General features: G+C 43.5%; 1 protein-coding gene and 1 long non-coding RNA gene across 4 annotated transcripts in view; one reads left to right on the top strand and one right to left on the bottom strand.

The window, feature by feature from the left end:
* The window catches only part of LOC310707446 (uncharacterized protein), a 214,180-nt gene that overhangs the window by 188,529 nt on the left and 11,342 nt on the right, over nucleotides 1-14,309 (top strand). Inside the window, 5 exon segments of the mRNA XM_083504656.1 lie at nucleotides 613-741; nucleotides 965-1,093; nucleotides 3,076-3,204; nucleotides 3,941-4,069; nucleotides 6,202-6,333. Coding sequence (XP_083360782.1) covers nucleotides 613-741; nucleotides 965-1,093; nucleotides 3,076-3,204; nucleotides 3,941-4,069; nucleotides 6,202-6,333 — 648 coding nt within the window.
* LOC310707481 overlaps nucleotides 1-14,309 on the bottom strand; it is a 57,369-nt gene that overhangs the window by 1,794 nt on the left and 41,266 nt on the right. The window contains exon 3 of one of the 3 annotated variants that reach the window (XR_014526491.1): nucleotides 9,856-10,470. The exons of 1 other annotated variant lie outside the window; for it this stretch is intronic. This is a non-coding gene — a long non-coding RNA (uncharacterized lncRNA). Of the gene's footprint in view, nucleotides 1-9,855; nucleotides 10,471-12,700; nucleotides 12,869-14,309 lie in introns of those variants that run through there. One more of the 3 variants, XR_014526492.1, reaches the window with a different exon arrangement.

Consider the following 14,309-nt stretch of genomic DNA (forward strand, 5'->3'; position numbering starts at 1 on the left):
TAACCCAACGACACTAAATTATATTAGTTTAACTCAAATATCTTTTGATACGGTCATGTTACAACTTTTTACACTGAACATTTCCCCACCTCCCATATGCCCACATTTCATTGGATGCCAAGATTGCATCCCCACCTTCCCATCCCAAATGTATTTTAAATTGTTGTAACCCACCCTGGGACCTTGGGGTGAAGAGAGGGCAATAAATTACATTCATCATCATCATCCATTCAGAAATAAGGAGAGGTATAGATAGCTTCTCTATGTAAGCAGGTTTTAAAGAGATAATAGTGCGAGTTTGTTGTTGTTCTCAAACCAACACTCAAAGTTAAATTGCAAAATTCTCAAACCACACAGTTTTAAGAGCATTTGCTGTTGTGGCTGCTTTTCATGCCCCCATAGCAAGAAATTCCTGAGGAATAATAGTGAGCAAGGGCAGCTCCCTACTCTGGTCTCCCTTAATGGCACTCTTGAAGCCATGAGGTACGAAAAGCGTCCTTTGCAACAGTCGAATGCAGAACATGCCTCATCCTCATTTTTTAAAATGACTCCTATGCACAATTTTAGTGATGGCCCTTTCATGTTAAGCTAAAAATATATTCTTGTCCACAGCCTGCCCTCTGGGTCTGTATGGTAAGGACTGCCTGCAGCACTGCATCTGTCAAAACCAGGCTACTTGTGATCCTGCGACTGGAGAGTGCCTATGCCCCAAAGGTTGGACCGGAATAGCCTGTGAACTGGGTAAATTCGAGAAAATATTGTCAATATTGCTTCCATATTCATTTCGGTTCATATAATGGCTCGTCCCCAAAGGGCTTGAGTGAGTAACGGTACACTAGCAATAAACCGACATTGGTTAAACTTGATCTAAGCAGAGCTGAAGGTCAGCTGCCAAGACTGAGTTCTTTTCAGGCTGGACAGTTTCATTCATAAACTAGTGAAAGTCTGTTCTCTTTCACTGCAGAGTGTGAAGCAGGGAAGTATGAAGAAAGGTGTCAGCAGAGCTGCAGCTGTAGCAATGGTGGAATCTGTGATCATCGTTCTGGGAAATGCACTTGTCGTCCAGGCTGGATTGGGGACCATTGTGATACTCGTAAGGATCACAGTTCTTTTAACTTTATAAAAGGCCCCTGTGGTAATCGGAAATATTTGTGTTGCTATACCCATTTGTGATTATGTGCCATTTCTGCACTCGCTACATCTTGCAGTTATGTGCCTTTGCACTCTCCCACATAACTCTTGGTCCCGCATCAAGCCTTAAGATAGGAGCTCTAAAGCTGCAGTAATGATATCCGTTACACTGGAGCATTTGCACTGGTGTTTAATGGGACTTCGGTAAAAAGGCCTAAATCAGGCATAGGCAAACTCGACCCTCCAGATATTTTGGGACTACAGCTCCCATCATCCCTGGCCAATGGTCCTGTTAGCTAGGGATGATGGGAGTTGTAGTCCCAAAACATCTGGAGGGGCAAGTTTGCCTATGCCTGGCCTAAATGAATGGTTTCAGGGTTTCCGTCTTAGGACGCAATCTAAATGAGCGCCCTCTGGTGGTGGGCAACAACAGTGGCTGCAGTGGAAGGTAAGGAGCACGACGACTTGGTGTGATGCCATTACACGAAAGCAGAGAACCCGGTTCAGGATCCAGTGGTTCCTAGGCCAGCTCCATTTTGCTCACTCCCTGCCTTGGAGTGCCCTGTTTTGGGGCTTTCTGTGGGTTCCCGATAGCATATACTCCCAGTGGACCTATAGCCCACCATAAGCCAGTTTTGGATTTCTCTGTTTGTGTATTATTTTGCTGACTGAATCAAATGCAAAAACTCGATCTACGTTCTCTGATTCTTTGCCGTCCTTTCAGGTATGGGGACTCCTGTCTTCCTTTTCCCCCTTTCAAGGTATGGCTTCTTTCTCCTCCTTCAAAACCTATCATCTCAGTAGCTTCCTTTACATACACACCTGCTCTCTTTCTCTTCAGGTGAAAACTGAAGTCAAGGACCCCGTTGTCTATTATGCTTGATGGTAGACAGTGTGACTTTGGTTTCCACCTCTGTCCTAAATCTTGGAATAGCTCACAAATAGGCCAAATACTTTACAGAAACTAGGGGTGGACAGATCACTCAGTTTCTGGTCAGTGCCACTTTCCCATTTCACTTTCACACTGAGGTCCAGCTCTGAGGGCCTTCTGGCGGTTCCTTCCCTGCGAGAAGTGAGGTTACAGGGAACCAGGCAGAGGGCCTTCTCGGTAGTGGCACCCGCCTGTGGAATGCCGTCCCATCAGATGTCAAGGAAATAAACAACTGTCTGACTTTTAGAAGACATCTGAAGGCAGCCCTGTTTAGGGAAGTTTTAAATGTTTGATGTTTTATCACTTTATTAATATTATTATTAATATTAATATTCTGTTGGATATCCACCCAGAGTGGCTGGACAAACCCAATCAGATGGGCGGGCTATAAATAACAAATTATTATTATTATTATTATTATTATTATTATTATTATTATTATTCACATGTGTTCATCCAAAAGTCTGTTCCATCTCATTTATGTGTGATTTTATTTTATTTTTAAACTACACAAAATTTGTATATAAATGGTCACAGATGACACTGTGGAATTCTCCTAAGTCCAGCTTGTTTCGTATATTAGCAAACTGATGTGTCTAAATTCATAAGGTTGTAGCCCTACTCAGAGTAGACCCTTTGAAATTAAGCCAGGTCCATTAACTTCAGGGGGTCTACTCTGAATAGGACTCGCATGCAAAACTTTCGAGACTCCTGAGTTATAAAAAAATATCCAGAGAGAATGTGCAGCATGTGTAGGCCTCAGCTGTGTGGTTGGACACTCATAATATAGATAAAACATTCTAGAATTTTGCTTTACAGGGTTTAACTCTATGCCACACCTTTCAGATTACAAATCCTGACCTTCAGCGTGGCACTCATAATTTTGAGATGTCCCTATTGATAAATATTGACTATTTCCTGAGGTGGTGGTGGTTGCGCTCAAATTATTCAAATCCCCTGCCCTCTGGGAGAGAACGTATTGATTTTGCTTGTGTTTCACAATTTATCCTCAGCTTGTCCAAATGGTTCCTTTGGGGAGAGGTGTGAAGGGCTGTGTGACTGTGAGCACAGCTCCTCCTGCAACCCCCAGACTGGAGTGTGTCACTGTGAAATGGGCTGGAGAGGAGAACAGTGTGACAAGCGTAAGTTCCCATTCAGCTCTCTTTTGCTCTGTGGCATCTTAAATCCCACTGACCTGAAGTTGTCCATAAAGGTAAAGGTCCAGTCCAGTCGTGACTGACACTGGGGTTGCAGCGCTCATCTCACTTTATTGGCCAAGAGAGCCGGCGTACAGGTTCTGGGTCATGTGGCCAGCATGACTAAGTCGCTTCTGGCAAACCAGAGCAGCGCACGGAAACGGCGTTTACCTTCCCGCCAGAGCGGTACCTATTTATCTACTTGCACTTTGACGTTCTTTCGAACTGCTAGGTTGGCAGGAGCAGGGACCGAGCAACGGGAGCTCACCCCGTCGCGGGGATTTGAATCGCCAACCTTCTGATCGGCAAGCCCTAGGCTCTGTGGTTTAACCCACAGCGCCACCCGTGTCCCTGAAGTTGTCCATAGTTTTCCAATAAATGAAAGCTGGGGAGCCTAGTCAAAACATGCTCATTTGGGCTACTGTTTCTCTCTCTGTCTCTCTGCCTCTCTGCCCACAGTGGTTTCTTGGCTTGTGCATGGCTCACTCGACTTGTTTATCCTGAGCACAAGCTGCTGGATAACACTGCAGACAACAATAGGGGTTAAACAATGGCATGTGGAGGGGAGAATTCTAGGGAACAGCAAGAGGACCATTTGGAGCCGTAGGGAGAGGATGGGTCACAGCACTTAGAAGTATATTCAGACTTCTAGCAGAGATGGCTTTGCTTTTATTTTCTCCAGCTTGCCTGCCTGGCTACTATGGCAGCAATTGTACTGAGCGCTGCAAATGCCCTCCAGGTGTCCCTTGCAACCACGTGAGCGGGGAGTGTGGCTGCCCTCCAGGTTTTGTGGGCAGTGGCTGCGAAAGAAGTAAGTCCCCTAATGTGTGTGTGTGTGTGTGTTTTGTCATGAAGGAATAAGATTATTCATTCATTCATTCATTCATTCGTTCATCACCGGAATCTGTATACTGTTTAATTGTTTAAAGCTCTCTAGGCAGTTAACATAAAATAAAACTCACATTAAAACTCTGGAGAGAAGTCAGAGTTAAAAACAAGCTGACATGAGAAGAGGTTATAAATATGCATCAAGAAAGTGAAATGTTAAAAGGACATATCAGTTTTACGTATCTGGGTAGGCTTGCCTAGACAAACAAGATTTTAGCAGGCACTGAAAACAACACAGTAAAGGCACCTGCCTCGTGTCAATGGGCAGGGAGTTCCACAGTGAAAGAAGTGAAGAACAGTATGTGGTTCATTTAATTAATTTAAAGCAAGGTGGGTCATTTAATTAATTTTAAAATCTATACCTCAGATGTATCCCTTATTTATAAATTTTGAGGGACTTCTGGCATAAAGCAGCTTACAATAAAAACCAACCCCTACCTGACAATAAGGTATGCAAATACAAAATACAGCACAAGAAAACAATGAACCGGCATGGATAGTGGAGCACAGAAACAGAGTACAGTGGTGCCCCGCAAGACGAATGCCTCGCAAGACGAAAAACTCGCTAGACGAAAGGGTTTTTCGATTTTGCGTTGCTTCGCTAGACAAATTTCCCTATGGGCTTGCTTCGCAAGACGAAAAAGATCGCAAGACGAAAAGACTCGCGGAACGAATTCTTTTCATCTTGCGAGGCACCACTGTATCTAGCATAATGATATAACTGTAGAGCTGGAAGGGACCACGAGAGCCATCTAGTCCATCCCCTGCAGTGCAGGAATCTTTTGCGCAATGTGGGGCCCGAACCCACAACCTGAGATGAAGAGTCTCATGTTCTACCAAGTGAGTTATTACAGCTCATAAAACAGTAGGAAGGCACACCAACAAGAATTTCAGGGCGGCTAATTTGGGAGAGAGCTGCAAAGGAGAAAGAGAGGTAGCCCATAAACCCAGAACACAGAGCAGGAACCTATGGATTCCCATTACGTTCAAACTGGACCTTACTGAGATTTTGACTCATTGAACCCAAAGGGTGCTTCGCATGTGCAGTTCTTGTTTTGAAGGTCTATAGTGTTTGGTACACACGATTTCCTCCAATGCCCTAGCAGGTGCAGAAATGGAGCACTGATTTCTCCCACCACACTTGAGGCCGGTTCATACAGGCCCATTCATCATTTGCCAACAGATCCATGAAGTGATGGCTCTATTGTGTGAATGGGCCATCAGAGATAACACTTTCACACCACTTCAAAAATGCTATGCAATTAGTTTCAATGTTAACTTTAACCAATTCATGTTAATGGATTGGTTTAACATCAATTGGTTTAACCGCCTGGGATAACTCAGCTGGTAGAACATGAGACTCTTAATCTCAGGATTGTGGGTGCAAGCCCCACATTGGGCAAAAAGATTCCTGTATTGCAGGCGGTTGGACTAGATGACCGTCGTGGTCCTTTCCAACTCTACAATTCTATCGTTCTGTGTGAGTGGTCATGTGACATGATCAAGTGTCCTTGCATGTGTGAACCAGCTCTTAAGTAACTTGGATGCTTTCCCATGACATGTCACTGGAAACACACAATTTAAACATACACTTGTATTTGTGGTGGAGAATAGCTCACGTAGCCTGAACCGCAGACTTTTAGCTGAGCTCCCCGCCAGGGCAGAGAGAGAGAACCAGGAAAGAAACAGCATAAGCATTTGAAGCTGACTTGAAGCTTTAAGGCATCTGTGGGCGAGAGAGTCACCACGCATATTTGGGAGACTCTCCTGAGTTTTATTATTTTAGTCGATTTTCCTTGACATCAACCTATGACTTTCTCTAAGTGACAAGAAAATTGCAACTGGCCCATGACAGTTGGGCACAAATTGACTGAGCAAAACAAAATCAAACCACAAAGTAATCCCCAAGCAAACGTAATAAACCCAAAGTCCCAGAGGGCAGCATTCTTCTGCAGGCAGCGGTCTTATTGAATAAATTCTACCCGGCTCTTTCTTTGAGCACTGTGTTTACCAAGACAAATGTAATTCATCGGTTTACATTTCCTCTTCCCTCAGCTTGTCTGCCAGGCACATATGGGGAGAACTGTAACCAAGTATGTCAGTGCTCTGGAAAGAATGAAGAGTGCCATCATGTCACCGGCAAGTGTGGCTGCCTGCCAGGTTACTACGGAATCCGCTGTGACCTTCGTAAGTGTCACTCTCGCTTCATCAACATTCGCCTTTGCTTGATTGTTAGGATCAGATTTGAATAGGGACTTGGCCCTTCGTTCTCTTAACAATGGTGGCGCTCTTCCTAGGTAATGCAGAGATATGTTTTTATACTTATATTCACATGATTATATTTTAAAATATCTGTTCTAGTTTTATTTATACCCTGCCCATCTGGCTGGGTTTCCCCAGCCACTCTGAGCGGCTTCCAACAGAACACTAAAATACAATAACCTATTAAACATTAAAAGATTCCCTAAACAGGGCTGCCTTCAGATGCCTTCTAAAAGTCTGGTAGTTGTTTTCCTCTTTGACACCTGGTGGGAGGGCGTTCCACAGGGCGGGTGCCACTACCGAGAAGGCCCTCTGCCTGGTTCCCTGTAACTTGGCTTCTCGCAGCGAGGGAACTGCCAGAAGGCCCTCGGCGCTGGACCTCAGTGTCCAGGCAGAACGATGGGAGTGGAGACGCTCCTTCAGGTATACTGGACCGAGGCCGTTTAGGGCTTAAGTAGGTGATGTGTTAGAAGTTAAACACCATTTTGAACCATTTGGGCCATCGTATTTGCAACCTCAAGCCAGCATAAGCCAGTGGGGTTGTTGTTTTTATTTTGATTATATGTTTTGTGGTTTTATATTCTGATTTTGTTCTGTGAATCGCCCTGAGACCTCTAGGTATAGGGCAGTATATGAATTCAATAGATGATGATGATGATGATGATATTGGGAAGGCTGGACTTGGACCTCGGAGCGTTGGGTACTAATTGTTGGTCAGTGATGAACTCACACGGACCATGTTGCCCAGCCTCAATTCTTCATCTGTAAAATGGGGATTACCAGGCCCAAATCTCACGCTTGTTTTGATGTGGCACAGCCACTGCAAAATGATTTCACTTAATTCCATGCGGTGAGTGGTTCTTGTTTGTGCATGTGGGTTTACTCCTCTCCATGTTGACAGCCGATATTAATAAACTCAGATAGTTTGTTCCAAAGTGTGCATTTTCAAGCGCAGTGCAGAAGGAAATTTCTATCCACAACTGCTGTCTTGGTCTACATGTCTGGTGTCATACTTTGCTTTAAAACGGCTGTGGAAATGCTTTTTAAAAAATCTGTGCAACCAGGGTTGATAACATTTACAAATTGGTACTGCATCTAAATTTACAAATCACACAGGGTTATAGATTTAAGAGATAGAGGCTGCGAGTTGGCAAACCCAGGTTTAGTATATATTTATGTGCATATTTATACTCTATCTGTCGTTTTTCACTTTAAAATGTTCTAAACCACATTAAGCCTATGGGACAGGGTGGGATATAAATTTAAATAAAAGGACTGATTTATAGGTGGGAAGAATTTATTGCAAAGCACATTCTGCTGGGTAAAGGACTCTTTCCCAATTATCCGTTAACAATTTTATTAGTGCTAAAAGCATTAATTGGTGGATTGGTATGATGAATCAATCAGCATATTTATCACAGACTTTAAATGGCTGTAATTGATTATCTCTTCTGTAAAAGGGTGTACAGTACAGTTGGCAGCGTAGAAAACAAGCTGGGTGTATCTTCTTGATTTAGGAAATATGCTTGGCCTAATTTTCCTTATCAAGTGACATTGATATTTATTTCTGATAGTGAATATGAGAGTTGCTACTGCAAAGGAAAATTAGATACTGCATACACTTCAGAGATAATGTCCCTGGGAATTTAAAGGGAAGTCAAAATATTTTTGGTAAAATTAAAAGTTTGTAGGGAGAAGTATTTCACACATCTCTAAAAGCTGTTTCACGTATCTTCCATTGCCTCTGACTCGCACACACTACCCCCAAAAAGTTTCCCAAAAGCTCAAAGCATTCAACTGAGCGCGGATGGTGGTTATAAAAAAGACATGCTGCAAGTAACAATAAATCAAAAGCAATCTGTTAAAGTCAGCCTTTACACTGCACAACCTTCACAGAAACAATCAAATTAAAACAAATTGCTGTCCTGAGTCAAGGAATGCAGAGTAACCTGAAGGACATACCACCAGTTGGCCAAGACTTTCTTCATAATAACTTTTTTTTAAAAATCAGCAAAGCCATGTGTCTAACAGTGACTTCAGTGAAATGATTTGTGGAGTGGAACAAAGATGATGAATTGTAAGAAGCACGAACTGATCTGGCTAAAAAGGAGGATTATAATTCATTATCTTTTTATTTGCAGCTTTAAATTAGCATTTTCTTCTTGCTGTCCGCATCCTCTTCTAAGAATAAAACACCTTCCCTTTAGTTCACAGCCTGGATTTTTTTTTTCTGGCAGGCTGTGTGTGATGTACATAAGTTGGGAGTTATTCTGGTATGCCCCATGCTTTCTGCACTGATCTTACAGGAAGACAGGGCATTTTAGCCCAGGGCTAAAGACATTAGGTGAGTTCACACATGCATGCACATTGCTTGCTTTGTGTCTTTGCAGCTACTGAATGTGTGAACAACCACCATTGTAAAGCAGTAGATAGGTAGCCGTGTTGGTCTGCCATAGTCAAAATAAAAAATTCCTTCCAGTAGCACCTTAAAGACCAACTAAGTTAGTTCTTGGTATGAGCTTTCGTGTATCTGAAGAAGTGTGCATGCACACGAAAGCTCATACCAAGAACTAACTTAGTTGGTCTTTAAGGTGCCATTGTAAAGCAGTGATCTGATATGGGATGATATGAGCATTCTCCCTGTGGTGTTTGAGCTGCCATAGGCCATTCACACATGCAAGTCAACCCTTGATGCCCCACTCAGCAATTGATAGGCATGCCACTGTGAACTGGCTGAGCATACATCCAGGGCTGCCTCTAAAACGGTAGACAGAAATTTGACTTTTCTTTTACAAAAAGGTGGAAGGCTTACCTGCACCCATTTGCAGCAAACATAGGAAACCATGGCTGGAGGAGTGGTGGTAAATGTGTCCTCCCTCACACTACTGCTACAGCAAGGATTGTTGGACTCCAACTCCCATCAGTCCTGGATGATGGAAGTTGTAGTCCAGCAGTATCTGGAGGGCTGTTGTTGTTGTTTAGTCGTGTCCGACTCTTCGTGACCCCATGGACCAGAGCATGCCAGGCACTCCTGTCTTTCACTGCCTCCCGCAGTTTGGTCAAACTCATACTGGTAGCTTTGAGAACACTATCCAACCTTCTCATCCTCTGTCGTCCCCTTCTCCTTGTGCCCTCCATCTTTCCCAACATCAGGGTCTTTTCCAGGGAGTCTTCTCTTCTCATGAGGTGGCCAAAGTACTGGAGTCTCAGCTTCAGGATCTGTCCTTCCAGTGAGCACTCAGGGCTGATTTCCTTCAGAATGGATAGGTTTGATCTTCTTGCAGTCCATGGGACTCTCAAGTCTCCCCTCCAGCACCATAATTCAAAAGCATCAATTGTTTGGCGATTAGCCTTCTTTATGGTCCTTCCATACATCACTACTGGGAAAACTATAGCTTTAACATCTGGAGGGCTACTGGTTCCCTACTCCTGCCCTACAAGATCCTGCGAAGTTGCACGATATTTCCAGATCAAGTCCTGTGGATTGGTCCCATGAAGCTTTCAGTCCAATAAAAGGGCATACAGTGTGAAATACATAATATAGTAATTGCAGATGGATTGCGTCCTGCAGTTGCAGTCCAGCACAGCATGACAAGTATTTACATTCTGTTTATTTCAATGGGACTTAACAGGCACATACATTTCTCCTTGTCAGTTGTTCATATTTACAAGAGCAGAAACTAATTTAATGATTTGCTACTTTTCAGTAGATCATAATACTAATTAACTGTTGGAAGATGCTTCGTTCGACCCTGGCTAGCTTTATTACAAAGCCTTACTGCTCATGAAAAGGATATTTGCACTGTTCTTGGACACCATCTGTTTATCTTACTGATGGAAGGTTCTTGTGGAAGGCTCACACCACTGGAATGATGGTTTCACAGCAACAGCAGCTTGGCAAATGGTGACAAGAGGAGTAGGAGAGGAGAGAAGACATCTGCAAGGAAGCATAACTGGAAGATCCTCTGAGAACATGGTAGCCCCATGTGTCCCACATTGACATCTGTACCAAACACAGCCAAACTTGCTCCTTCCTATGGATGACTCAGTGCATTGGGCAAGCTAAATGAGAGAATGGAGGAAATGAAAGAAATAGGATTCTCCACTCCCAAATCATATCTTTGCTCTGCATGAGCATGCCTGAACCTGTGTATCTATGGACTCTACTACTGAAAACACATCTCAGTAGCAGAATACATGGTTTTCCTCTTTAGTCTTGGATAGCCGGTCTAGGAAACACTCATGCCTGAGATCATGAAGAACAAATTACTAGACAGGACCAAGCTAGATGCCTCTCAAGAATGGGCACTTCCAAGCAGTTTACTGAGCATTCACCTTTATTTTTTTGCAGTAAGGTTTTTGATGGCATTGGCTATTTAATGAGCATTCATTTTTATTTGTCTATGTAGAGGTTAGATGATGTTATCAAATCGACTATTATTCCATGTTTTCCAGTCACTTATCACAAAAAGCTAGAAATTTGGGGAAAGTGGGTATGTTGCAGGAGACCTCCCAGTTAACTATAACTGCACGACCTGAATTTGCTGGCATGTCATCGAACCTTACCTGAAAAGAGCAACAATCTGTTCACATGCTTCTTTGTGTAATATTTAGGTTGGCCCTCTGAGCTGAGGATATTAGGGTAGGTCAGAGATAGCCAAGGTGGTACCCTCTAGAAGTTGTTGAGATGCATTTCCCACCATCCCTGACCATCAGCCATGCTGGCAGGGACTGATGACAACTGTGGTCCAAAAACATCTGCAGGGGACCTTGTGTTGGCTGCCGCTGGGTTAGATGTACCAACAGTCTGTTTTAGTGTAAGGCAGCTTCATGCATCATAGAACATTGGTGCTTGGTTGGAGATTAATGCTGAAAAAGGGACCCCTGTGGTCAAACCATTAGCCTGGTTTGGCCAAGGTTGCATGTTCAATCCCCCACATATTGCTGAATTGCAGGGGTTGAAGTAGATAGTCCTTGGGGACCCTTCCAGTTCTACAATTCTATGAGTCTACTATCTCCAGGGCAGGAACATTTAGTATGCTTAAAAAAAAAAAAATTAGTTTGGGAGTGTACAAAGCCTCTCCCAAAGAACTTGAGCTGGATTGAGTCCAACCAGCATGTGGTTGGATAGGGCTGGAAACCTTTCCTGGCAACAATTGCTATACTTATAGTACTATGAGAGGGAGAGAGAAAAAGCAGCACAAGAAATTATCCATAAAAGGTGTAGCTGGCTGGTAAGCAGAGGCTTTTAGCCGCCAAGAGCAACTGGGCTTTCATGTTCTCGAATTTTGGAGTGAAGAATTGAAATAGTGTCTTGGCAGGGAGCAAAGGAAGCAGATAGCCTAGCAATAAGAATCGTTTTATTCACCCATAAATCAGTGCAAGGGCATATATGTCTGATGCACGATAGCAACACACCCCAACATCTAAATTTGCTCTAGTGAGCAGTAAATGTCATGGCATCACTCAGCTGTGTCCAGATGAAAGGCACACCGAAACAAGGTGTTTGAATGGCAACAAGCATTGGTTAAGGGTGGAGCTACACATTAAAGAGACCAGGAACGGATGCTGAAAAAGCCAGACTCCTGTTCCCCCAACCCCAGTGATGCTAGGACCTGGTTGGAAAAGGAGGCACCATAATGATACCAGGACACTGATCAGTTGAACAAAGTGTTAGGATGGGGTGGGGGGTAACTTGGCTGATTTCAGTGGTAGCTCCACAATCATCTTAATTCCTTCTTAAGAGGAATTAATGTCTAAAGAGCTGTCACAAGGAAGATGGAGCAAGCTTGTTTTCTCCTAGTCTCTAGGCTAGGACCCAAACCAATGGATTCAAGTTACAAGAAAGGAGATTCTGACTAAACACCAGGAAGAACTTTCTGACATTAAGAGCTGTGGAGGGGACTCCCACAACAGGTGGTGGACTCTCCTTCCTAGGTGGTTTTTAAGCAGAGATTTGTGACCATGGGTCCGTGTGGCCTTCAGTCCTGTCCCCCAAATGGACACGTTGGGCAGGGTGCTAGGAGGGCCACAAAAAACTGTGATACTCAGATGCTGCTTTTATATCTCGACCACACCTACTTTGACAGGCCATTCCCAGAGGGTTGACTATGGGTGAGTGTGGCAATCAACCATGTCTGCTTCAGCTGCAACAATGTGTGATTTTTCCCTTAAAGCAAATAGTAGTTTGAGATTCACCTTAGGACCACAGCAGAGGAGAAAAGGGTAAAATTGCCTGTTAGTTCCATGAATAATAACCCTTCTCAGCTGATGATGCTGTTTGCTTTTTATTACTATTATATTATTTTTAATCCAAGCATGTTGCAAATATGCATTTGCTGTCACATGTGCTAATTTGGCTCATCGTTTTTTTCAGTAGATCTCAGGTGATCTTTCAGTTTTGACAGCCGAACTGCGCTATGGGTCTTCAGAACATCTGGGTTCCAGAAGGAAGCTGTTACTGGGAACATCAAACAGTGTGTGGAGGGTGGTGGGAGAAAAAGAGAGAATTGGGAGCATGCTCATCCATGGGGGCGCAAGAGGGCACCACCACCCTAGATGAACCAAAAAAACCCCCCAATTTCCAGCTTTAACTTTTCAAAAACACTTTATAACCAGAGCAAAACATGAAACAGGCAATGTCCTATCCTTGACTGCAGCAATGGTGGTGTTTCAAATGTGTGTGTTTTGTGGGGGGTGGAGTTTGGTTTTGTTCTTGCAGATCATTCGTGTGTGTGTGTGTGTGTGTTGGTAAGGAAAGCCCCCACTACTTGCTACTGCTGTGAAAGGATTTAAGAACTGATGGTCATGGCAGGACTAATCCAGGCCAGAAGGAAGAAATCAGGAAATGACTTAGAGGGTTGGCTGCCATTCCTGCAGTTCCCAGAAGAAAAAAAAACATAACACAGATACACAGGAAACTGTTAAATTAGAAAATGTCTTTATTAGATAACTGGCAGTTGGAAGCTGAAACCCTCTTTTTATGGGTGCTTAGCATACGAAAACGGCAGGGCTGTGTGTGAACTGGCCGCGCCGTCTTCAGACAGCCCATTTTGGGAAAGTGGGAACAGACAAGGGCGCTGTATTAAATGATAATTGAGTTAAATGTTGGCCACAGACGTGTGTGATCCATTGCTCGCAGTTGAACTGAAATATATAGCAAGTTAGGAGGGTAAGTTTACTAGTAAGAGGAAGGATTATATGAATTGCCCTAACCATTTCCAGTCATGGAACAAAACGGTGTCAGTGTGAACTGGAAAACAATTCCATGAGCTTTGCCAAGTAAGAGTTGTGGGGACAAGGGAGTGGGGCGGGGGGGGGGGGAGATTCAGACTCAGGTGTCTGATGCAGAGTAAATAGCAAACTATTTAAACAAAAGCCAACTAGTGACCAGAAGGGAAGTGTGGTGGGCGAAAGAGACATTCATCGCAAGACAAGCCAAATGAGGTCATTATATGAAGGGTGTGTTCTATCCGCTTGGTAGATATTAAAAAAGGATGCTGGAGTGATTCAGTTTTCTCTGCCAGGAACCGAGATTTCAAATATAGACACCAAAAGCAGCAGAATTCAAGTCTCTCTCTCTGTCTCCCTATGTGTGTGTCTTTAAATTGCCAAAAGAGAGAGGAAAACTGATCTACTCAGATTGTTTGATCGGTTGTTGACTGTATATTTGAAGCAAAAGAGATTTCTTCGGTATTGCAGTGACTCAAGGTTACTTTTTGAATTCACGTCTCCTTGGTCTCCAACCAACTGGGCAACTAAACTCATTGCGGGGGGGGGGGGGGGCAGATAAACTTTTGTTTTCCAAGCATTCAAAAGAGAGAAAGCATGCTAATAAACATCCCTGTTTAAACTATGACACATTCAGGATATAGGTGGTACCTATTGAAGGATGTGAGAGT

Source organism: Podarcis liolepis (assembly GCF_965112155.1).
Source record: "Podarcis liolepis genome assembly, chromosome: 5".
Taxonomy (NCBI): domain Eukaryota; kingdom Metazoa; phylum Chordata; class Lepidosauria; order Squamata; family Lacertidae; genus Podarcis; species Podarcis liolepis.